General features: G+C 46.4%; 1 protein-coding gene across 2 annotated transcripts; it reads right to left on the reverse strand.

The window, feature by feature from the left end:
• Positions 1 to 5,961: 5,961 nt before the first annotated feature.
• Positions 5,962 to 22,936, reverse strand: LOC135920763 (uncharacterized). 2 transcript variants are annotated; one of them, XM_065455018.1, is made up of 4 exons: positions 22,788 to 22,936; positions 15,076 to 15,189; positions 9,273 to 9,473; positions 5,962 to 6,506 (listed from the first exon to the last, which is right to left on the reverse strand). In XM_065455018.1, the coding sequence occupies exons 1-4, from the start codon at positions 22,843 to 22,845 to the stop codon at positions 6,328 to 6,330; spliced, it is 552 nt and encodes a 183-aa protein (XP_065311090.1). In that variant the 5' UTR covers positions 22,846 to 22,936; the 3' UTR covers positions 5,962 to 6,327. The 2 variants fall into 2 exon arrangements, with proteins under 2 accessions (XP_065311090.1, XP_065311096.1); XM_065455024.1 differs by having other exon boundaries at positions 15,139 to 15,189; positions 22,788 to 22,932.
• Positions 22,937 to 24,032: the final 1,096 nt, after the last annotated feature.

Below are 24,032 nucleotides of genomic sequence, written 5' to 3' on the forward strand. Positions count from 1 at the left end.
ATAGAGTCGTCGTATATGTACCGTGCGAGACACTGACAGACTCGAAGCCGTAGTGAGGTCACGGGATCAAAGCCTGACCGCGTCGGCTGCATACCGATGGGGGCGAAATGCAATAAAGTCCGTGTCACGTGCGTTGGGAGCGCGTTAACCATTCCCTGGTAGGTTAAATTAATCCGTAGTCCACCCCTACGCGGTATGCCTCATAATTAAATCGTTGTTTTGACATGTAAAACGCGTTCACTTCGAAGCCGTAGTGGGCGAGGCAAAAGAAGCTTCGCTGTAAGAACACCTGGCGTATGGCTGAAAGATTTTTTTGAAAGAACTGGAATAAACAAAAGGCAGACACATGGCTCCATTCTGCGCAGGTGTCCTTCGAGAATGTAGTAAAGTAATGCTGGAAAGGCCGTGTGTATTGAACATGATTTCAAGAGAAACAGCACGAAAGGAAATTGGAACATATTGTTGGAACTTGAAAAGGTTTTGCGCCACATTGGAGAAAATTTCAAACGACTGAGGTCACAAAGCGAAATTTGCGCGCAAGGAATAGCACTAGAGAGACTTTGTTAATTTCTCATGCCGCAGTAGTTAAGTACAAAGACTGGAGCAAATCATGGCAATCTGAAGCTCTTCTTTCGTGAGGCGAGAATCATTTCTTGCGCGGCGCTTCTAAGCGTTCATGTTGCTTTTCTTGCCATTAAGCGATGCGCGTGATTCAACACAAGTACCTTGGGCGAGTGTAATAACCGTCACCCTGTTGCGCGAATACCGTTAAACAAATGGTCTAAGTGCGTCTGACATGGTTTATCACGCTGATCCAATCAAACTAGCAAGTTCAATGAACTTGTAACGAATTGCAAGAAATTTTACTTTATTGCAAACTTACAATAAACTAAAGTAACAAGCGCTTCGACCTCGAGAGAGCCGTCTACAACAGCATGAGCTCGCGGCACACCATCCCCGACCACAGCTTTGCTATCCGTTGCTCAAAAGCCAAAGACAATCACAACTTGCACGTCTGGAATATCTGAGACGTGGCGTGCTTGTGGATAGAGATACCGGGTGCAACGTAATATATGGTGAGTGTCTGGTAATTAAGCGCCGCCTTGACGCAGGTAAGTACAAGTCCCCCGGCATTGATTTAGCACGTGGCCAACTCTGATTTCTCAATTTAAGTGGGCTTAACATGCAGAAATTCTTTTATGCGACTACCACCCGTCCGGTTATAATGAAATCTATTGCATCAGAGGGGAAAAAAGAAAATGGAATTATACTTACTCGTGAAAGCGGAATTTTAATCTAGGACTATGAATTTATTAATTTTTTTATTCTCAGAGATTGGTAAGTTTTTTTTTTATGAAGAGCGAAGTTTACAAATTTTTAGCTAGGTATCCAAAGACAGATCCACTGATGCCGATGCGACAGATGACGCCTTAGCGGCCGCAGGCCAATGAATAATGGCACATTGTTAGCACGAATTTTTTTTATTATTGTAAGATGTCCGTTACGAGGTTATATTCAAGTTCATGGATTGGCCAAACATACCCAGAGCAGGCCCACGCCCGTCGCGCATACTGTAAAGCATACCAATTTCCCACAATAATTACTAGAGAGAACTCTGACGCTTGTGTCTACCGGAGCTGCGAGCATGACGTTTCAGGCAGCGTAGAAGTGATGTCCAGTACATGGATTTCCCTAAACATCGCCCTGCTGGCTTGAAACGACCTCGCGACTTTTCAAGGTAATAGTCTTCAGCTAAGTATTGCGTCATGCGTTAGTATCAACAGTTAAGTAAGCATACGTAATATTGTCCAACGACCGGATGCAAACAGCGGATCTCCGAGCACTGAAGCACGATATTAGCGCGATAGCGTTGAGGTCCCTGTGTCGCAGGAAATTCGGTGTCGGTGTCCGCGGACTAGTCTGCGAATGGACAACTCCGCCGCGGATAACGTGAGCAACATGAAAAACTGCCCGAGGCAGCTTTCTGTTGCTCGATACGCGCTACATAAAAGTGTTTTTCCGAGCGTGAAAGAAGCTCGCGAGTACGCGCAAAGTGCCTCGAGCGGCCAGTCGCGCTGCAATATTGCGTGTATTTGCGGACTTCTTTCACGCTCAGAAGGACACTTTTATGTTGCACGTTGTTGCGTGTGCCGAGGTATGCGTGGCCGGCAGGAGGCCCCACTTCACGCGGAGTCAGAGACGAGGAGAGCTTTTTCGGCGAAGAATTCTTTATATAATGCTTCCTTGTTCTGGTGGTTATAAGGAGAGAGCAACCGAGCAGCTGCAAGCTGATTAAATACCATCCCCTAGACCCCATATTCCCCAGACGAAAGGACGAAACAGGGACGAAACAAGGTCGAGAGAGAGAGGGTCCGGGCAGCCTCCGTGTATTCCTAACGCCTCCCTCGGTACCCGGCGCTTCCTGGAACCGCGCTACGGCGTCAGGCCATCTGGCGGTCGGTCAGAGTGGTGCGCCAGGCAAGTTTTATGGCCCGGCATAGGCCAAAGGGAACCAACTGCAAGACACGGGGTCGAAACACAGCTCTCCTTTGGAAATCGTCCCAAACACAGCGGGAGTCGGCCGTGGTGGGGGCGCCACCGGACGCAGGCGGGGGTGCATTTGCTTCCGGCACAGGGAAGGGCCGGATAGCAGTCCGTGAGCCGGTGGCCGCTTCTGCCGTGGACGCCGTGCGGCCGCGAGGAAACCTGAGCCATGCACGCTGTCGTCGTGTGCACGAAGCAGACACTATGCGGGCACGAATGCAGCCTCCACGGTCGCCACACAATAGCTCTGCCCTCCCGTCAAGCAAACCCCAGGGCACAAACATAACAACGTATTGAGCCACTGAAAGCTGTATCGAGAGTTTGTCATGTTCCTCTACAATTTTCTCTTTGACGCTTTTCATTCAATAATAACATTTGAGAAGTTGACTAATTAATCAAGACTATTTATCTAATTTGGTACACTGACAAAATAACGGAGTATCTCCAAGCGACGGCAAACAACATTACCTTGTTTCTGTCCAGCTACATGGAAATCTAATATATTTAATGCTTGGCTCAACTTACGTGGGACACCCTGTATATATTCCATGCTTCAAATAAATAAGTTTTACTAAGTTATTGTCCTCTCTCAGTCTCGATGTGTTTTAGCATGCGATTCAGAACCATTAATCGCTGCAAACAAGCCCTGCTGCACGTCCTTCTGTGGGTTGGCCGTCCTGGCTGCTCCGGCAGCAGCGAACGTCGGCCAGCCGTTCATTTCATTCTGATCCGAAGGTGACCATGGTAACTGGACATGAGTCGCTCGTTCTGACAAGCCTGCTGACCCTTCTTGAGGAGCACCACTCTTGAAAAGAAGGTCATTGTAGTTACTACCTAATGCCGCACAATTCCCTACCTTCGAACTACAGTTGATAACGGTAGAGTTAGTGACATTACTGACTAAAGAATCTCTTCGGGCTGTCCTACGCGACAAACACAACGAAAGGAGGTTCGTTGCACTAAGTGAGAGGTATACAACGCTACAATCGAGGATTCAAACCTATCTATATTGATGCACGAGGAGTTTATTGGTGCGGTAAACGAGCAAAACAAAGCACCACTAAACATCTGAAACCACCTAGAACTCATTCAGCGGTCGACGTTGACTGTGAGAGGCTCCGGGCAACGCGCCGCAGATCTATGACTCGTGCTCGTAGGGCATTGTCTTTAGATGACATTCGCGGCGCTAAGCGAATGCAAAGACATATCCAACGACACCTGGACAGGCTACGCAGGTGGCAATGGCGGGCCTTCTGTTCCGAACTTGACCCCAGAAAACCGCGGAGTAGTGTACGTGGCCTGAGAACCCCGCCGACTGAACTGCCTCCTTTCAGTTATAATGAGCTATCCCGTAACAGCAGCGAGCTGGACGTTGTGAAGACTGTCTGCTCCAGCTACACTGTGTCAATGCTACAGCGATGCTCGCAACTTCGCCCTGAGCAGCACAGGAGGTCTCACCGACAGTAAACACTACTGAAGGTGACGAACCTTTCCCGATCATAGAGCTACTTCGCACGTTGGCGTTAGTGAACAATGCGTCACCTCCTGGTCTTGACTGCGTCAGCTACGCCCGGTTTACACATTTAGGCGACAAGGCAAAGATGTACCTACTTACCATATTCAATGCCCGCTGAAAAGAGTGGCCGTCTTGAACCTTGCTAGAAACAAGTTCGCGCTATCCCTCTCCTCAAGTCTGGCAAGTCTCCAGCAGACATAAACTCCTATCGTCCGACTGTGCTTCTTAGTTGCGTGGGAAAGCTTATGGAGAAGAGAGTATTGACTCACCTGGACTGGTTGCTGATGGACATGAATGTCTACCCTCCGCAAATGTCAGTTATCAGAAAGGGCCGCAGCAGCATAGACAACGTGATTAGCCTTGTCAACTGCATAAAGTTCAAAAAATCCGCGCATAACATCACTATCGGACTAGTCCTCGACATCCAGGAAGCGTTCGATAACGTGACTCACGAGGCTATCTTATACGCTCTGAAGCTCGTTGGAGTTGATGGGCGTGTGTACCGCTGGATCTCAGACTACCTCACTGATCCGTCAGTCTACGAGTCCACAAAAGAAGGTGACACAGCTCCGCGCACAGGAGCTCATCAAGCGCATCAAGGAGCTCCCCAGGGCAGTGTTTTAAGTCCGGCCTTTATTTTATCATCTGTCTCATTGGACTGGATAAGTGCATTCCCACATCGGTCGAAATATCTTTCTATACGCAGACGGCATTTGTATGTGGAGGTGTAGTCGCAATAGACTTGTCCTACGAGCAAGATTGCAGAAATTTCAATTCTATTGAAAAATTTCTAGTCGCACGAAGTCTAACGATGTCACCAGAAAAGTGTGCTGCCATAGCTTTAACTAGGCGTGATGTCTCGCGTTACACGTTAAATATTCCGTACTCTACCATTCCGTACGTGTCAAGCCACAAGTTTCTGGGCGTGACAATTGGCAGACTGATGACTTGGACACCCTACATTCGAATATTGAATGGAAAAATTGGGTCATACGCGAGAATCTCCCGTATGCTACTCCGCAGGGGCGTGTGCGTCAGCAAGCGTCGACACCACGTATTCGAGCACACGAGGGTTGGACCCTCCCGCGTCTAACCGCGCGCGGCAGCCGTGTCCGGGGAAAGGGGAGACCTGGGGGTTGAGCGATGCCGGTAGCACTGTGAGTAGCTTTTAATTACATCGTAGACCAGACAGCTGAGTCTTGGACCATCTTCACTGGCTCAAGAACGGTCCTGAAGTCCCTTAAGTCGCCACGCACGCAGGAACAACACCTAATAGACATCACACGCCTATGCAATAAAGCCTGCGAACGGCATCAAAGCGTTGTGCTAAAGTGGTTACCAGCCCACTGAGGAATACAAGGCAATGTCCAGGCTGACCGAGCTGCCAATGCTGGATACGACATTCCGAGAGAGAAATGGTCCACATAACGTGCGTGTGTGCGTGCGTACGCGCGCGCGCGCGCACGCGTTGTGTGTGTGTGTGTGTGTGTGTGTGTGTGTGTGTGTGTGTGTGTGTGTGTGTGTGTGTGTGTGTGTGTGTGTGTGTGTGTGTGTGTGTGTGTGTGTGTGTGTGTGTGTGTGTGTGTTTCATTGTTTATCCTGATCATCACCCAACATCTGGAATATCATGTCGTGCGAGACGCCAGACTATCATCTCCAGCACCTCATTAAAGCTTGTTTCTCTTTCCCGGCCTGAACAAGATGGTCAATGTTACAAATGGGTCTGATTCACCAAATGCAAATGTAGTTAGCACCACCGGACACAGAGTTTCCCGCTTATAGCGCACATATCAGGTCCATTCTGGAATTGACCAGAGCAGGCGGACTTGAGGCTCAATAGAAGCATACAGCGCGGTAATTTTCAAAATTTATAGATTGCATCTACGGAATACATAGACTGGTTTGCGCTCTCGTACCTTTATTTCTAGAAAATAAAGAGAGATTAGTCACAGACAAAGGTCGTTATTAGCCAACTTAAGTTTGCCTATGTTGATCGAGTGAGCCCCAACTGGGTTGGCTGCGCAAAGTATATAAACGACCTGCGACAGAAAGTACGTAAATTCCACGTTCTGCGCATAGACATTCTACAGGTTTCTGCGCAAAAAAAAATCCATCTAATTCATCGAGATTGCCCCGAAAATTGAGTAATGGAAGTCATCCAGACCTCCATTAAAAACACCAAATCCAGTATATAGAGGGCATGACTTTCGTCTTGCGCTGTACTGTTCTGTGGACACCATCTTTCTCGCGCGCTGTCTCGCAGTCCTTCACCCGCGGGCGCACTTTTCTTCGCAGGCGTTCAGCGTGTCGAAGCGGTTGTCGTTGCCACCACATCCTCCGTAGACGAACATCTCGCACTTCTTGCTCTCCTTGCGGTAGTAGTACATGGGCTTCGAGCTGAAACACGGGCCGCTGTCGAAGTCCTTTTGGCACGCTGAGTTGTCGACTGTAGAAAACGAAAGAATGAGATTTTGCTCAGGAACCGCCACAAATAAAGCAAGAAAGAAAACAGCGTGAATGGTCTGAGTGGGCCCGACATTCCTTCTTACAAATTAATCTTAACGCTAAAGTAAGGAAGCCCGTGACGTCATCGCATGTTTCAAACAAGATAACCTTCTGCAGATTCACCTGCATCAAGCCATGTGTCACTCCAGTTTTGTGTAACACGTTTTAATACGGTTGGTTTTATTTGGCTAATGCACCACTTTAAGCGTATCTGTTTACCTGGCCTGTTACGCCGTCCCAGTGACCCAAGTTGTCTAGTAGCGTGGGCAACTAGGTGTGTGCTCGTGGCCGTGGTGACGTCAGGGGTGCTGCACCAGCGTCATTCCAGCTTCTTCATCATCCGACTCTCGTCATGCCGCCGCTGTCAAACCATCGTCTTTTTACACGGGCCATCATGCATTAGTTGTCATACGTCGTTGTGCGGCCTTCGCGGTCATTCGGTCATCGTCACTCTAGCTTCGCCATCCGATTCTCGTCATGCCGGCGCCGGGTCATCGTCCCCACACACTCGTGCCATTGTCATCCCGCCATTCTCCCCGTGCCGGTGTCACGCCATCGTCGACATTGTGTCGCCGTCATAGACTTCGTCACGCGTTTGTTGTCGGACTGTTCTCGTGATTTCGCCGGTGCCGTTCCATCATCGCCATTGCATATGTGGCATCTAGCTCATCGTCACGCCTTCTTCGTAATACAATCGGCTTCACGCTGTCGTCTTACCATGGCCATCTCTTCGAAAACGTCATCCCAATGGCATCATGCCATCGCCACCATACCACATTTTTTTGTGTTATCCTAGAAAAAAAGGCAGGGGATTACGGTCTCCTTGCTGACTTCGTGTTACAGTCCAGGTGGATGACCATTTTTTTTTCTCTCTTTTCATGAACCTTCTTCCGTCTTTCGGGCTGCCGCAAAACTGATTTCCCATGCATGTGGCAAAAGTACAGAGAAATACAGAATGTCATGTGATGGATGGAGTAACATTGTAGAGAAGGTTATTCCAGTCTCCCGCTGCTCGATCAAAAAACGTAAAAACAAACAAAGCTTGCAGAGCTGACGGCAACATGATGCTCAGTCGGGGATTGATCGAACTGTAACAGAATTTGTCGGAAGGACAACAGAGAGTGGCAATGCGGAAATGGAAGACAAGAGTTGTCAATCAGGATTCTGCTTTTAACGGCGAAATGAATGGCATGTCGAATACAACGAATGAATGAACTTAGTGAGAAATTCCGAAACGATTCGAGTGTACTTATTATATTTGTTTTGGGCGGGCTACAGGTAATACTAGTGGCGTATTCATGTTCGTTTTAGAAAAACCGCCTGCGAAGAAAAGCAGCTATAGGAAAGGAAAAAGAGAGGAGCGGTGACTGACAGGAGGAGTTCTCATAGTGAAATGTTGTGAATATAGGGTACGTTTCTGAGGAAGACAGCGACAGGGAAGGCCTCCCAACCTCCACTCATCCATGCAGCTATAAAAAGGGTGCACCATACATTCGTATATCCCTTCGTTCATCTTTAACACCTTTCTGTTAGACGGTATATAATAAGTAGGATGGCTAGTTTTCAATTTGGTTTACGTATGAGCAGGGTAAGAACACGACACAAGTGAATTATTTTTTGTATCCTGACTAAAATCGCTTTCCTGGTGCGAAACATGAAAGCTAACAACGCCGTGATGATTCCAGATACATTTTTTTTTCATGTTGTACAGGTAGATGCGCGTGTACATATGTCAAAGTGTATATATGAATATCCCAGTGCATGATAAGGTCAACTCAGGAGCAGTTCATCAGATGACATATTCTGTAACGTAATGAATCTGAGCGCCAACACACGTCAATCAAACGTTCTTTCTTAAAGGGACACTAAAGGGAAACAATAAATCAGTTTAGACTAATAAAGCAGTGTTTGAGAACCCTGCAGGCAGTCATTTCAAGAAAATAGTTTGAATATTAGATGAGAAAATGAAGGTCCAAATATCAGTATTCGAATTTCGCGCCGAAACGCCGGCGCCGGTACGTCAGCGTGACGTCAGGGATTCCAAAGTTTGTTTTCGCATTTGGGCCGCGTTGGCTGAATAAAGGTTCCCGAAACTTGGCATGTTTAATATTTGGTTCCTTTAGAACACAATGTAGTCAATCTGTACCGCTATATATAATTAGTAGGCCCTAGAAGATGCCATCAAAATCCATGACGTCACAGCCCCAAGGTGCGGGAACTTAAGTAGGCGTCGCCACCCGTATTTCGTTCTTGCGCTTTTTCTGGCTTACCAAACGTCTTATCGTTGTAAGAGTGGTGTTTTTGGTGTTGTAGAACGGTGATTTACTGATGCAGAAGAAATCACTTTTCACTTTAGTGTCCCTTTAATGACGGCAAGGTCGTGCAAGCAGAGTTTCCTTCGGTGAGCTTTGAATTGAGCGAAAGCCTTTCTATTGTGCCCTGCAACCCTTTGAGGTGATATAATGCGTATACAAACTCCATCAATCCATTCCATTTTATTTCTCGGTCTTTTTCTCCAACTTGTCGAGACAAATATTGCTGATCATTTCAATATGCACACATTTGTATGTGGGACGTCAATGTAAAACATGTGCTACATTTGACGCAACCCGATTCCCTGTTTAAGAAATGACCGTAGCAGCACCATGGCACGCGTGAATAAACAAACATGAAAAAGAAATTAAAGATCCACTGCCCTCTCATATACCTTTGGGTTTCTCCTTGGCAGAGGGTGCCGGCTTTTTGTCCTTCTTTTTGTGTTCCTCCTTCGGCTTCGCAGTGGTCTTCTTCTCGTGCTCCTGCTTCTGCTTGCCCTTGTCGCGTTCGTCCACGTTCCAGGCCGGGTCCTCATTGGAGTCGCCTTCGTAACACACCTCCTCCAACTTTGGCCCGCACCAGTAAGGGTCACCTGCAACGCATCCGTGACCTCACTAGCCTCAACCAATGAAAGAAGTGCTTGCGATTCTGTCAAATATAGGCTGTGCGCAGCATCGCTGAGCATAAATAACGTTACTGCAACAAGTTATATTTATTTCAAAACATTAAAAACGATCGCAAGAAAAGCATACAGGGTAACGGATTGTTGTAGCAGGAAAGCAATGTTTGCCTCGTTTTCTTGGAAGCGGTTACGCGTCCACCAGTGAAGCATAGAGGGCAGTGAACAAGTTCGCGCCGTAGCTTACGATCTCGCAAAACACAACAATTTAATAAAGTGGTCAGATAACTGTTGGCCTGGCGGGGCCAGAGCCGAACACCAAAAGCCAACGCAGCAATTGACTTAAGAAGCTCCACAAAATGAATGCCAACCATGCCACTCTGTGAAGATAGAATGGCAGCGAAAGCTGACGACAGTCAAAGCTCTCAAACAAAAACCAAATTGCTTTCACTGCCGTTCCATCTTCACAGAGCGGAATGGTTGTCATTCTGCGCGTTGCGAGACTGGCGTCGTTGCTCGTTCGTAGGTGCCCGGGCTCGGGATTGTCGTTTTCGTTCAGCATCGCGGTCGTTTCACGCCGGCACCGTTCACATTCTCGTTGATGTCCCCTCCGGCGCTCCTAGTACGCATGCTGTTCTTCGGGTATGCGAACTATACGCGTCCGCCCCATCGATAACGCAGCTGTTTGTAGCACCGATACCTCCCCTGCTTGTGTGCTACGACAACCTTGACTTCGCGCTATTGTTCACGCCGAGCGTTCTAATCTGTCCTGCATTTTGACATCTGCGCCGCCGCACTGCACCCGTACGGATTTGTTAGAAATCGCTAAGTCCGTTTCTGTTGCCGGACGCCGAAATAAACAACGGAAGGTTAGTCATACACAGCTTTCGCTGTAAAACTGGTCCCTCTTACGATGACCATAACTCACACAGAGAAAACGCAGCAATAATCCTCTACACTAACCGACGATGCTATCCAGATCTCCATTGAGAACATACTGGGCAAACTGGCGGGTCATACACGTGACACATAACCAAATTCACTGCATGCACACAAACTCAAGATGGTGCAGAGCTGCCTCCTCTTCCCCGCGTTTCAACTCGTTCAAGCATCCCCCCTCCCTTCCCTACGCCCGTGACAGCTGTACTGCTGCAGTGTAACAGTTACGTCCGGTGTTCCGACCGCCCCTGGTCACAAAGTTTACAACAAAGATTATTAGAATTGACTCTGGCGCTGGCGTCTACGAAAGCTACAATTATGACTATTCGGCCAGCATGGGAATGATCGGTCGTAAGTAGCAAACTAAATGTTTGGGCTGGTTTCCGGGCCATCCTAAATTGGCTTACGCTGCAGCACTAAACGTACACAGCGACAAGGAACAAAACAGACACAGCGCTGACTTCCCATTGATATTATTACCAAAAGGAACACTCATGACCGTACAACGAGAACTACAAACAGAAAAGTACAGAACTATTGTCGCCTAATAACAGCAGATGTGTCTACTGCTACTTCTACATCACATCAAAGGCATCCGGTATGTTAGAGTAATCTAATTCTTTATCGGGGAAGACAATTGATGACACACTTTCATGCATATTGCCGTGCAAATCGCACCATCTCGGAAGCCACGATTATTTCTCTGGTGATTCCTACGCGATTGTTATCGACAATTGCGCAGACTTCAAAATTTGGTCTGCACCTTCATTGTGAAATTGCGAGCATTCACATTTTATTAGAAAAGTGAATCCATTGTAACGCTATGAACGAAATATATCGATGTGGCCAACGAAAAATCACAGGCATCTTTTATATGAAGCGGAGGCTCATCACAAAGTTTAGATTAGAGAAACTGTATTAGGGGTTCTCCATGTACATTCTTTGCTAGGGGAAAGTAAGTTTCGTGGTGTAAGTTTGGTGATGTGATATGGGAAGTGGAATGTATATACACATGAAACGGGTAATTACAATGTATAATATAGGCTACGAACGAAGCTGTCTTCAATTGGGGTAAGTAACCAAATGTCCACACATTTAAGTTATCAAAGTGTAGCTGACTGAGATGGTGTTGTGTAGACTTTTTTTATTATTCTGAAAGCTCGCGTCAGCAGTTTTATTACGCTATCGATATATGTCTTCTACGTCCAACTCCAGGATTTGACGCAGTAGGACAAAACATTGTGAATGAATGCGAAATAAAAAGCGACAAATACACCGACATCAAAGTAATTTCGAGATTTCAAAAGAATAAAACATCCGGATGCCCCATTTTACACATACGTCGTTCATCTTATCTAAATGGTGGCCCAACGACACTCCGAGATAGCTGAAGACAGGCGTACCCTCAAGCGAACAGCAATTAATTTGAATGCCAAAGTAATGACATAAATTTAGTGTGCGGGAGTGAATTATTGTGTACTTTGTTTTCTTTGCATTTGTGGTTCATTTGTTAGCTGAGCGTCGTTCTGATATCCGTTTCAATTCTGAATTAGCTTTGTTTTCAAGTGGTATAGGGCTGCCCGCCATTATTACCATTGCTGCGTCATCAGCGTACATAAGCACATCAGACAACTGCAAAACAATTGAAAAGTCATTTGAGTACCGTGAAAGGAAAATCAGACCAATAACTGAACCTTGAAGTGCATCTGTGCATTATAGTTAAGGAAAAAACGGTATCATGTTTATCATTAATTTCGGTTGAAGGCTATTAGTGTAACAAGAAAATCAATCGCCACCTTTCGCATTGAAATTATAATGCTGTAGCTTCGATAAACGAATACGATGAGTTGATGTCCAAACGCTTTCTACAGATCGAGGAATATCACTGCTACTAAAAGGTTTTCGTGTAATGCTGAATTAATTTTCTGTCTTAATGATAACCTTGCAGATTTTTGAGGGATGTGTACAAATTCCATGTTCTGAGGGGAAGACATGTTATATTTATCCAAAAAGTTCCTGCATCCAAATTGTAATACTTTTTTTGAAAATACTAATAAAGGGACACTAAAGGCAAATATTACATCAAGCTAACGTGATGCATTAGTGCTCGAGAATATCTAAGGCGTCAACATTATCGTGAACAGAGCGTTAATAATCGAGAAATTGAAGTAAATGCAGGACATGATTAGAGACTCCCACGGGGCATTCAAGTACATGCCCGGTAATGAAAGCCCTCCTGAGTTAAAGGGACACTAATGGCAAATATTACATCAAGCTAAAGTGATAGATCAGTGCTCGAGAATATCTAAGGCGTCAACATTATCGCGAACAGAGCCTTAATAATCGAGAAATTGAGGTAAGTGCAGGACATGATTAGAGACTCCCACGAGGCATTCAAGTACTTGCCATGTAATGAAAGCACACCTTAGGTAAAGGGGCACTAAAGGCAAATATTACATGAAGCTAGAATGATAGATTAGTGCTCGAGAATATCTACGGCGTCAACACTATCGTGAACAGAGCGTAGAGACAACACTCTAAGAAAAGTTTACACTCTTTGAGCCTTTGAGTCGTATACTGCCACACAAGAATAAACGCCATCTGTCTTGCCCGCATTTCCTTTCTTTAACGCTGCGAGCCCGGTACTTCCCAGTAATGAACGGCATGCGCGTTATCAGCGTGACATAGCATTGTTGACGGTAAAGTAGCGGGCGCAGCATTTTCAAGAAAGGAAACGCAAGCAAGTCAGATGACGATTACAGTTGCACTCTTAAAACGGTTGCACCCTTTGGGGTGTGTATTTGTCCCACAACAATAATCGTCATCTGCCTTGCTGGCGTTTCCTTTCTTGAAAACTCGGCTCTGGCTACTTTCCTGTCGAGAATGGTGCGTCACACTCATAACGCGCATGCCGTTCGTGACTAGGAAGTACCGGGCTCACAGCGTTAAAGAAAGGAAACGCGGGCAAGACAGATGATGATTATCGTTGTGGGACAAGATACGCCCCAAAGGGTGTAAATTTTTCTAAGAGTGTGTGTGGCAGAAATACACCCCAAAGGGTGCAACTGTTTTTAGAGTGAGAGTGAATACACAGTTTAGCCACAAAAAGTGGCGCCACGCGATCACAAAAAAATACCAACTTTTTAACAATGGTGGCGCTTCTCCGCAGGCGCAGGCCGAGGTTATGGGATGCATAAGTTTTCGTTCGGGTTCGCTTTCAAGATGGCAGGAAAATTACGGGTCGGCTGTGTTCCAGTTGCACTGAAAATAACGGTTCAGCTCCGGTTTTCGGTTGACTCGCGGTTCAGTTCGACATCCTGCACAAGAGAACTAAAGTCCTTCGTGAATTCTGCAATGTTGTATCTAGTGTCTTAAGATTCACGATAATTCATTTGACCCATCAAAAATACAGACGTAGTGGGATATAACTTTTAAAAAAACGGCACTTAGCAACCAAGGCGCACGGACCACGCGGAGTTGTGTTACTCCGCCAGCCAATCACTGAAGCAAACAAAATCGTCGTCATGCAACCTTTTCAAAATGGCGTCGTACTTGATGCCACCGTAGCATCTTTTTCAGAACCTTTTCATCGGCAGAAGTGATAAGGTGTGCAACAGGCATGGACAAAGTGTATTAAATCTGAGCATTTCACTCTTGAAAAGTCTGCGGTTCAGTTCATTTCATTGCTGAGCCCGTTACACTCATGAAATTTCACTGGCAACTGTAGTGAAACTTGATAATAAATAGCTGCAGCGAAGCCAGCATGTTACTTCAGTTAAATAAAGAATTAGGCTTTTGCCATTCCACTGTAATAGGCGAGGGAAACCATATAATGTTACTTGCTAATAATTTGAATTTTATTGTTACCGCATTGTTTACGTAACATGGAAAGTTTGAAGTGAGAACTACTTGCAGCCTCGCGGAGGAGCAGTGGCTGACGGTTATGACGGCGTAGGCGGGGCTCCACTGCATAATAAGTTGTATCCGACGATAGTAATACAAGTATTTGGGAAAGTATCGCTATACAGATACAAGATACACGAAGAGCACCATTAAGGTAGCATTCAATATACATGTGTATTTGATTCTGCCCAGCCCTGGCTGGGCAAACGCATTTTCTGGGAGCACCCCTTGTACGCGTATACATTATATACACATTCAGTGAAATTTACCTTAATGGACATACAGCCGAAGGCTAGTACTGCGGGTCCAATTGAGCAATAACAGTCAAGCAAATATTGTTAATGAGTTTTTGTACAATCATGGTTAGATCATTGACTCGGAAGCGATTACGTGAGTGTCTATATTTGATATGAAGTCGGATGCATCAGGAATTGCATGAAACTGGTTTATGCCAATTCGTGCCGTCTGCTTGCGTGCACAATTTCCCCCAATTAGATCTATTAGAGCGGTGTCTCGTGACGAAAAGCCGCCATGGGAAATGCATTTCAAATATGAAAACCTAGGATGTAGCGTCAACTTCGAACCTATCCCACAATACGTTGCACGCTGTCTGGGCCAAGAAAATCTGCTTTTACGACAAGGAACATGAGGAGGTGGTTGCTTTCTCCACTGCTGCGTCTAAGTGGAGTAAATTAAAAAATAAAATTGGTTTTTCGAGTTGAATAAAGCTTACCCCAACCTCGAATACATGTTCCAGAGCTGTCAATGGGTCTTGGGAAGACATGGCCATACTTGCCTGATCCTTTCTTGACTGTTTCCTTGGTGATCTTCTTATCCTTGCCCGCCACTGGGTTGAAAGAGAATATAATTGTGAAGATAACATCAAACATACGTTTCCAATTAATATTCAGTTAGATCAAACGTATGGACGATCACAAATATACACTACAGAGGAACATATCAACCACATTAGACTGGTATTTTTTCAAAGGAATTTATTTTATTTCATTTGGCGGGAAATGATTAACTACTGCCAAGCAAGGGCAAAACTTCATTTTCTTTTTTTTTCCCTTCTGTCAGGAAGAAAATAGGTAAGAAACAACAGCAAGCCAAGAACCAAAGTAGGGCACACATGCTTCAAGTCGGTGCGCTCATGAAATTCGTTTCTTAGCCGTTCTATGAAAGAAAGTACATTCGTTTCGGTAACGCACCTGTTTCCGTCATTTTATTGATAAAACACGGCCGCTTCGATTCGCTGGGCACAAAAATCCTGGGCCAGTATGAATGTGCCGATTCTATTGTGACGATTCCTTCTCGCGCTTCCCCCGGTACAATGGGGGCCGTTACAATGCTGGCCATAGACGAGGAACATACAAAACCGGTGACAGAGTGTGGGTTTGGGCGCCCATCCGAAAGCGGGGACTATGCGAGACGTTATTGAGGCGATACTTGTGACCGTATCGAGTATTACAACGCCTAAATGACGTGACTACCTACGAGGTAGTCCCAGCTAGCCCCTGTTGCACGAGGTGCCGCCAGCACAGGCCTGAAGTTGGGCACCTAGTGCGCATGAAACCGTACGTCAGCGAGTGAATGTGCGAGAAACTTCACATCAGTGACCTGCTCTAGCATCGGGGCGATGCTTCTTTTTTTAGAGGGATGCAAATGCCGCCTCTCCTCTTTGTCGACGACACAGACAACGATCGGAGCTGCAGTAGGCTTCGTCTCGGTTCATTCGCCTGGCGGAGAGTAGAAGACGAAGTCCCCTCTACGCTCGACTTCTAAAACCAGTTGTTTTTGTTATACGTGTCCTCGTCTCCTATATCTTCGTCGCGCCGCGATATATATGTGCATTTGCTTAAGAGTGTGCGGCGCGCTTTCGTTGAAACGTCGGTGTGGGAATGCGTCTATCAGTAACCGTCTCGACGCCCCTCCGTGACATGCCGCGCGCGACATAACACGCCGATCACGTGACGCGCTTTCCTCCCCTCCCCTATTTGTTGCCACCATACCTCACGGTGTAAGAAGTATATCCGTACACCGTGCCATACCTCCCGTTGAGCATTCCCGAGACGGCGCGCCTTGTTCTGGAGCTCTGGCGAGAAACCATTGTCACGGCACCGATACATCATCGCAATCGTCGCCGCGTGCCGGTGTAGTCCACGGGCGGAGGTGCTAAGAGCATTACCGGTTGACCCGACTTGGTTCAACCATGGCCTCCGAGATCTGATGGCATGCGCAGCAAAGAACGGGAAAGTGGGATAGGACTCGGACAGTAGAAAACAATCGAAACCAAAGAAAGAAAGCTGGTTAAAAGATACTGAGTTACATCGAGAGCTGTACCCACAATGCATATACATCTATCAACGACGTATCTGCGTGATTTGGGCGCGCATATTTTCCGAAACCATAACGCTGCTTCCCAAAAAAAAGCACCAGTGCTGTCATTGTGGTTAGCCATGCAATGCTCATACTCCATGTTAAATACTCATGTCATATAATTTATTTGTTTAATATTCGTGATAGTGTATTCAGACGCTGTTGTGCATTGCCTATCAAATGCGAAGCATTCCTTCGCGAACATTTGCGACTTTTAGAGACTGTATCGATCTAGCCGCCTTCGTCTTGGTGCTCTCTTGTTCGTTTCGTTAAATTGGTATGTGCCAGAATTGGCAAAGTATGACAAGCGTGTATGATGAACATATGATCGGTCACGACATGAATATTTTATTTATTTATTTAATACATACTGCGGGCACGAAGTAAGTCCATACAGGGTGGATAATACAATATTAGGTCGCAAGAAGTAAAACAATGTTAATACAACAAAATGCTGCAACAATAAAAAATAATGCTGATACAAAAAGATACGAGTTTCATGAAGACAAGTCATTCCAGTCATTAACGGCGCGTGGAAGAAAAAGTATTTAAATGGGTTGATTTGGGCAAAATAGGGGGTTGGTGCATTTTGGTGATGTTGGCGAGTAGGCCTCGTTACTAGTGGACTTACATGCATTGTCGGGTCGAGTGCCAATTTGTTATTAAGTAACTGAGAAAGAAAGTCAAGCCGTAATTTTCTTCGACGCGATTTAAGTGTAGGAATATTATTACACCTAATTAGTTCAGTTGGTGAGTCGAATGTCGAACATTTCTTGTAAAAAAACCGGATAGCCTGTCTTTTGATACGTTCAAGTTTCTTTATGTTACATTGAGTGTAGGGATTCCAGATTACACAGGCGTGCTCTAGCTTGGGTCGAATTAAGTAGTAATAAGCAAGCAGTTTAACAGAGTATGGGGCGTGTTTAAGCTTGTATTTGAGAAAGCACAGTTTACGAAAGCAGAGAAAGATATATTTTGCACGTGAAGGTTCCAGGACAGGTTGCTGCAAAGCGTGACACCTAAATATTTATAGTTATAACTAGTTTAAGTGCAGAGAAGCCTAGCATATAACTATAAGAGAGAGATGTTTTCTCGCAGTAAATGGGAAGAAAAACACTTTTTTCAGCATTCAAGGTCATCCCCCATTGAGTGCACCAATAGAAAATTTTACTGAGGCTATCATTTAGAGCATCTTGGTCACTAGTGTGGGTAATTCCTTTAAACAATACACAATCATCTGCAAATAGTCTTATTCGAACATGCGGCTTTACAACATCAATAATGTAATTCATGTACAGGAGGAACAACAAAGGGCCCAGTACGCTTCCCTGTGGTACCCCAGATGTCACTGGAAGGCAGGCCGAGTGATGCAGACCTACATCCACGAACTGTTCGCGATTGCTTAGGTATTGAGCGATCCAAGAAACAAGTACTTCTAAAAAAATTAAATTATGGGGTTTTACGTGCCAAAACCACTTTCTCATTATGAGGCACGCCGTAGTGGAGGGCTCCGGAAATTCCGACCACCTGGGGTTCTTTAACGTGCACCTAAATCTAAGTGCACCGGTTTTTTCGCACTTCGCCCCCATCGAAATGCGGCCGCCATGGCTGGGATTCGATCCCGCGAGCTCGTGCTCAGCAGCCCAACACCATAGCCACTGAGCAACCACGGCGGGTACAAGTACTTCTGGTACGCCATAGCTTTTTTAGCTTAAATATTAGTTTGGAATGAGGTACCTTATCGAAGTCCTTACTAAAATCCAGAAAAATTGAATCAATTTGGTTGTTATTTTCAGTTGAAGAAACAAGAGTGTGAATGGCCGTGATTATAGTTGTGTTATTGTAGAATATCCCTTTCTGAAAAGCATGTGGAGACTTGGTTAGAATTTTATTCTCATCAAGAAATTCATCGAGGGCTTTTGCAATAATATGCTCAATTAGTTAACAGCAATTTGACGTTAGTGAGATCGGGAAATAGTTTTCTAAATGTAGCCGGCCGCCATACTTAAAAATGGGCACCACACGGGCTGTCCTCCAGTCCTTCGGCAAACTCGAACGCGACAAGGAAGCATGAAATATGATAACAAGGTACTTTGGAAGACGTTCGGCATATCGGCGAAGAAAAACATTTGGTATGTTATCGGGTCCAGAAGAAGTTTTAGTTTTCAAGTTAAGTAGCATTGAGAGCGCTCCAGGGTAACGAATAATATTTGCAAAATTTGTCATTGCAGTGTCTGTGGCAGCGGGAAGGCCATCAGTTGCCGCAGAAAATACGCTGTTGAAGTATATATTGAATAGTTCGGCAATGCCTCTTTGTTCGTTAATAATAACGCCGTTAGCAGTAATCTGTGAATCTGAAAATATCACGACGCGTATGTCATGTAGGTCATGAAACAGTCACCCTCGCCTCGATGCTCTCATGGTCGTTTTGTTAATGACCGGTCATGACATGAAGGTCATGACATGCGTGTCATGTACGTCACGAAACAGCCGCCTACCTCTTGATGCTCTCATGGTCCATTCGTTAACATTGTAGGTACCAAAATTGGCATAGTATGACAAGTGTTTATGATGAACATGAACGATAGGTCACGACATGAATATCGTGACATGCGTGTCATGTTGGTAGTGAAACAGCCGCCTACATCTTGGTATGTACGAGAATTGGCATAGTCTGACAAGAGTGTATGACGAACATAAATGATAGGTAATCTGATGACATGCGTGTCATGTATAGACCATGAAACAGCCGCCTACGTGGTTATCTTAACAGGCTCCCCGCACACTGCTTCGCGTAACAACGATTCCCACAGGGCGCTGCATCTGCGTCCGAACGAGAAAAAAAATACATTGTATATCACTGTAGAATACTTCAACAATAGCAGACGTTTGCTTGAGATGAGAGGCGGGCAATACACGGAGCGCGTCACGCACGCGGTCGGCTGGGCTACGCGTAACTTTCTTTGGTATAGGGAAGACCTGTCTGGCCTCAGGCGGCAATCTGAAGCATGAGTCGTCCCCACCCGTGTCTAGACCGGTACAACTGAAGGACCTGCATACATCGATTTCCCAAAACTAGTAAGAAGTGCCACCATTATCCTTTTCCTGCTTCGTTCGATGGCAGCGGCCACATGTCGCCGCGTTTCAGCTGCCAAATCGCATTTCAAGGCCTCAAATCGTGAAACGTAACAAAAGGCAGCGCGGCAGCGCATGAGCAGTGCCGTCTTCCCTGTCTTTTTCCTCACTTCCGTGGTAATGGCAAGTTGGCAGGCCATTTCGGGAAAAACATGGCGCATGGTGGCGCTTTCGAGAATTGTCGCTACTCAGTTATCATCAAGCTTGTCGATGGACTGAACAATATGCTGTAAAAGCGATTGCGAAATTCACCGATGATCACGATACTCCTAATGCGAAATTTGAGCGCAGCTCCATACGTGTTTTCATTGCGCGATATATTGGCTGGCGCGGACAATCTGTCTCGTGCGACACGTTGCAAGCGGCGCGAAGTGTGGCGCCACTACCTCGCTAATCGGGAGATCGCGAGAGGCAGCGCGTGGGTGACGCGTGGGTGCAACTCACAGCAGCCGCCGCAGACGGACCTCCGCTCATGCAGCACTTTGTTTCCACATATGGTTTCGGTGGCTTCACCGGTGAACAGACGACGCGCGCTACCGCGGCGCCATCTCGTAGCCATCGTCGCCGCACAGCCCGCCTTGGGCGGCACTTCGCTTTTCTTCTCACGTTAATCAAAAGACTAGCGCAGATAACAGGGACACAGACAGAGAAGACGGCAGGATGAGCGCCCGTCCTGTCGTCTTCTCTGTCTGTGTCCCAGTTATTTGCGCTAGTCTTTTGATTAATGATGACACACCAACTAGCCCAGCTTTCTGCCTTGATAGTTCCTCTCACGCTTTCGCCATACCCTCCTCCCCCGCTTTCCTCCTCGCGCTCTCTTCGCTATCGCCGTCTTCTCGTCCTTCGCTGTGGTCGTTCGCTCGGTTACGAAGGACGCCGACGCTCGCCGCATGAACGGGCGCCTAAGCGCTGCGTTCCAAAAAGCAAGGTAGACCGCTAAGCCACCAGGACGAGCTGCATAGCACTCACAAGCTGAAAAGAACAAACTCGAAAGGACAAGTGGCCACGGGCCGGAGATATTCGAAGCCCCGAGGTTATTGCACAAAGTGTGGATGTGCAAGGATCGACGATCGGAGGCAGCCGTTGCTGCCGGAATTCCACAAGCCCACGTGGAGTCGGCATAAGGTGAGTAAGAATGAGACTGATTGTACGAGATTTAGGTAAACATATATCTGCGCAGTGGGCCAGATAATAAAATGATTTCATTTCAAATTCGTATCACTTTCGTCGTCACGGTTAACACTAACATATAACGCCAGCCCACAAAAGCACGAATGCTGCGAGACTGGGGAGCCTATACTTTTGCATACGTTAGGTGAATTTCTTCCTTAGGTGAGCTCACCCAATCAACACCAAAATGTCACATTGCACATTTTTTTTTAAATCATCAGCACTAAAACAATTTTCCTAAATAGCTTTCAACGCGTCACCGTAAATATGAGAAAGAAGGCTGTATTTACGCCGAGGAAGAACTTGCTAAATTCAACATCCTTGAAAAGGGGATATTTGCTTATAATGAATACATTTTCATATCCAGGAAGCGTTGGCGCTGCTGGCTAAAATCGGAAAGTAAAGAATAGCCGACTACAGCGAGTAACTCTCGCAATAAGAAGCATGCATCCAAACGTGCACAAACTTAATTCCACGCACGTCGTGTCATGTCCTCAAGAGATACGAAGTGAGAATATTTCGTTTACTGTTATGTAATCTTTTTATAAATCGGCATCCTTTTCTTTTGCTACTAACAATGATACTTCATAAAGTAGCAGTATTAATCAAAACTGACCGTACGTCCGCCCTCAGACTCTCGAATTCGCACAGCGTACGCGCAGTGACAGTTTCGTAGCCTGAAACATAATGGCCCGCGCACGTGAATTGATGTCCTGCACAGAACTACACGATCCCTTCCACTGCGCAGCAGTTCACATATATTTTGTCTCTAGAGCAGTTGCCACCATCTCGTTCTGTCCCGCCGCAACCTTTTTCAGAGAGCAGTTTCCAAGTCCACAGGCTTCCCAGGTGCTAGAAATTAAGTACAGGGGCAGGTGAGTTTTCTTTTTTTTTTGCATGTTTGTAAGCGAGACGCAACAAAATCAGGAAAGCCGCAGACGAAAGGCGAAGCTGAGGGCAGGGACAATGTATGTATACCGTATAATATGAATAACGGGAAAATGAGACATCCACCTGTTCGTAGCAATTTCTACAAAGGAAACCCATACGGGTTCCTCGAAAGGAAAGCCTCATAGTCGAAGAAAAATTCGTCCTGGTCCGGGACTCGAACCCGGGACCACCGCCTTTCCGGGGCAGCCGCTCTACCATCTGGGCTAACCAGGCGGCTAGCAGAGGGCAGGGCGAAGTCGAATTTGTCGACAACACGAAGCAAAGGCAAGAGTTTGACGTAGTAGTTCTGCGGAAACCCGCAAGGTGGAGAGAAGTAATGAATAACGGGAAAATGAGACATCCACCTGTTCGTAGCAATTGCTACAAAGGAAACCCATACGGGTTCCTCGAAAGAGGAACCCGTATGGGTTCCTCTTTACGGGTTCCTCCATACGGGTTCCTTTCGAGGAACCCGTGTGGGTTTCCTTTGTAGCAATTGCTACGAACAGGTGGATGTCTCATTTTCCCGTTATTCATTACTTCTCTCCACCTTGCGGGTTTCCGCGGAACTACTACGTCAAACCGTATAATATGTTACCTCTATTGTACATAACTACGCAGTCAGCAGCGCCAATGGACATGTTTCGTGCTCTAAGTAATAAATTTCGTGCAAACCTCCTTGGAGAAACGTAAAGCAGCTGCTAAACTTTATCAGTAGACTCAGCATTCCCCTTGTTTCCTCCTGTGTTAGTTTCTGCACTAGAGTTGCAGTCCTAAACAGCGGCACAAAGGCGGCAAACGAAACTAACACGAGATGAAACGCAGCCTTACCACACATGATACCAAGGCCCAGGAGAATCCAGCAGAGCGTCGCTGTTCTCTTGTGCATATTTGTTACATCTACACCTGCTGGTTCGTCGCCTCTCACTGAGGCGGCGCCGGTGTAATCGACTTCCTCGAACGCGGAGAAACGAAAACAGACAAACAAGAAAGCCACTGCGTAAATTACCTGCTACAGACGTGACAAAGATATTGAGTCTTTCCTCGAAGTTAGCACTTGCCCGAGCCCGAAAAAATGCCGTCAGCGTTTTATTTTCTATCGCAATTTACGTCACGTCACCCTATAAATGCCTTCTTGTGGTCTTTTGTTCGCGGACACATTTCCCCAGTACCGTATTGTGTAGGCTGTATGATCAAGTTTGGGGAGGATTCCAGCCATTTACTTTTCAACACGCAAGACGTCGAGGTTGATTCAGGGCGTCCATCATCACGTGAGCTTCGGTTTGCAGATGTGTGCACTACGAGAACCAACGGGTTGAAATGAGAGAGGGGAAGGAGGAGAGACGGCAATATAGCATTCTTTGCCGACACACGCTCACACACGCGTGAACGAGCAACGCCGGCAGCCCGTGCTGCTACTCCATTTGACAGACTGCCTCACCTGCCGTAACGGTACCCAACCCGTGAGGAAACTGAAATGCACGCAACGGGCCAAACGATTCTCTCCACAAAAGCTTTCTGATTGCTCTTTTCCTAGTATAGCTCACTCACGCGCAGCTGTCGCTACAAGAGCCGTGTTTCTGTCGCGTTTCGTTTACGGCCCTTACGATAGACACTACAGTCGCTGTTGTCTTGGAACATGTAGTGACAACGTCCGGGCGTGTCCCTATATAGAGAGCCCGCGGTAATTCCTCAGCCCGCCGCCAAAACGGCACCTGTAGCCTTCGCGACAAGTGGCGCAGCAAGGCTTATCGCTTGCATCAGTGGCAACACTTTCATTTGTGACCAGGCTTTTCTTCATCTTTCTCCGCCTCAAATATAACGCATTAGTATAGGAACGTAGGAGCCAATATTTCAAGCGCTAACAATTTATGGACTTCTCCAATGTTCCGTTTCCAGGTTCACCGGCATTGACTTATTTCAAGCACGTGCATTTTTCACTTGCACTTTGGAAACGAACGCTCGCAATGACGCAGCCAGAAATCCTTCTCAGCTTTTCGGAGAGGGTGGAAGGAGCACATATATATATCATCAGCCTGGTTACGCCCACTGCAGGGCAAAGGCCTCTCCCATATT

This window comes from Dermacentor albipictus, chromosome 8, assembly GCF_038994185.2.
Source record: "Dermacentor albipictus isolate Rhodes 1998 colony chromosome 8, USDA_Dalb.pri_finalv2, whole genome shotgun sequence".
Classification (NCBI taxonomy): domain Eukaryota; kingdom Metazoa; phylum Arthropoda; class Arachnida; order Ixodida; family Ixodidae; genus Dermacentor; species Dermacentor albipictus.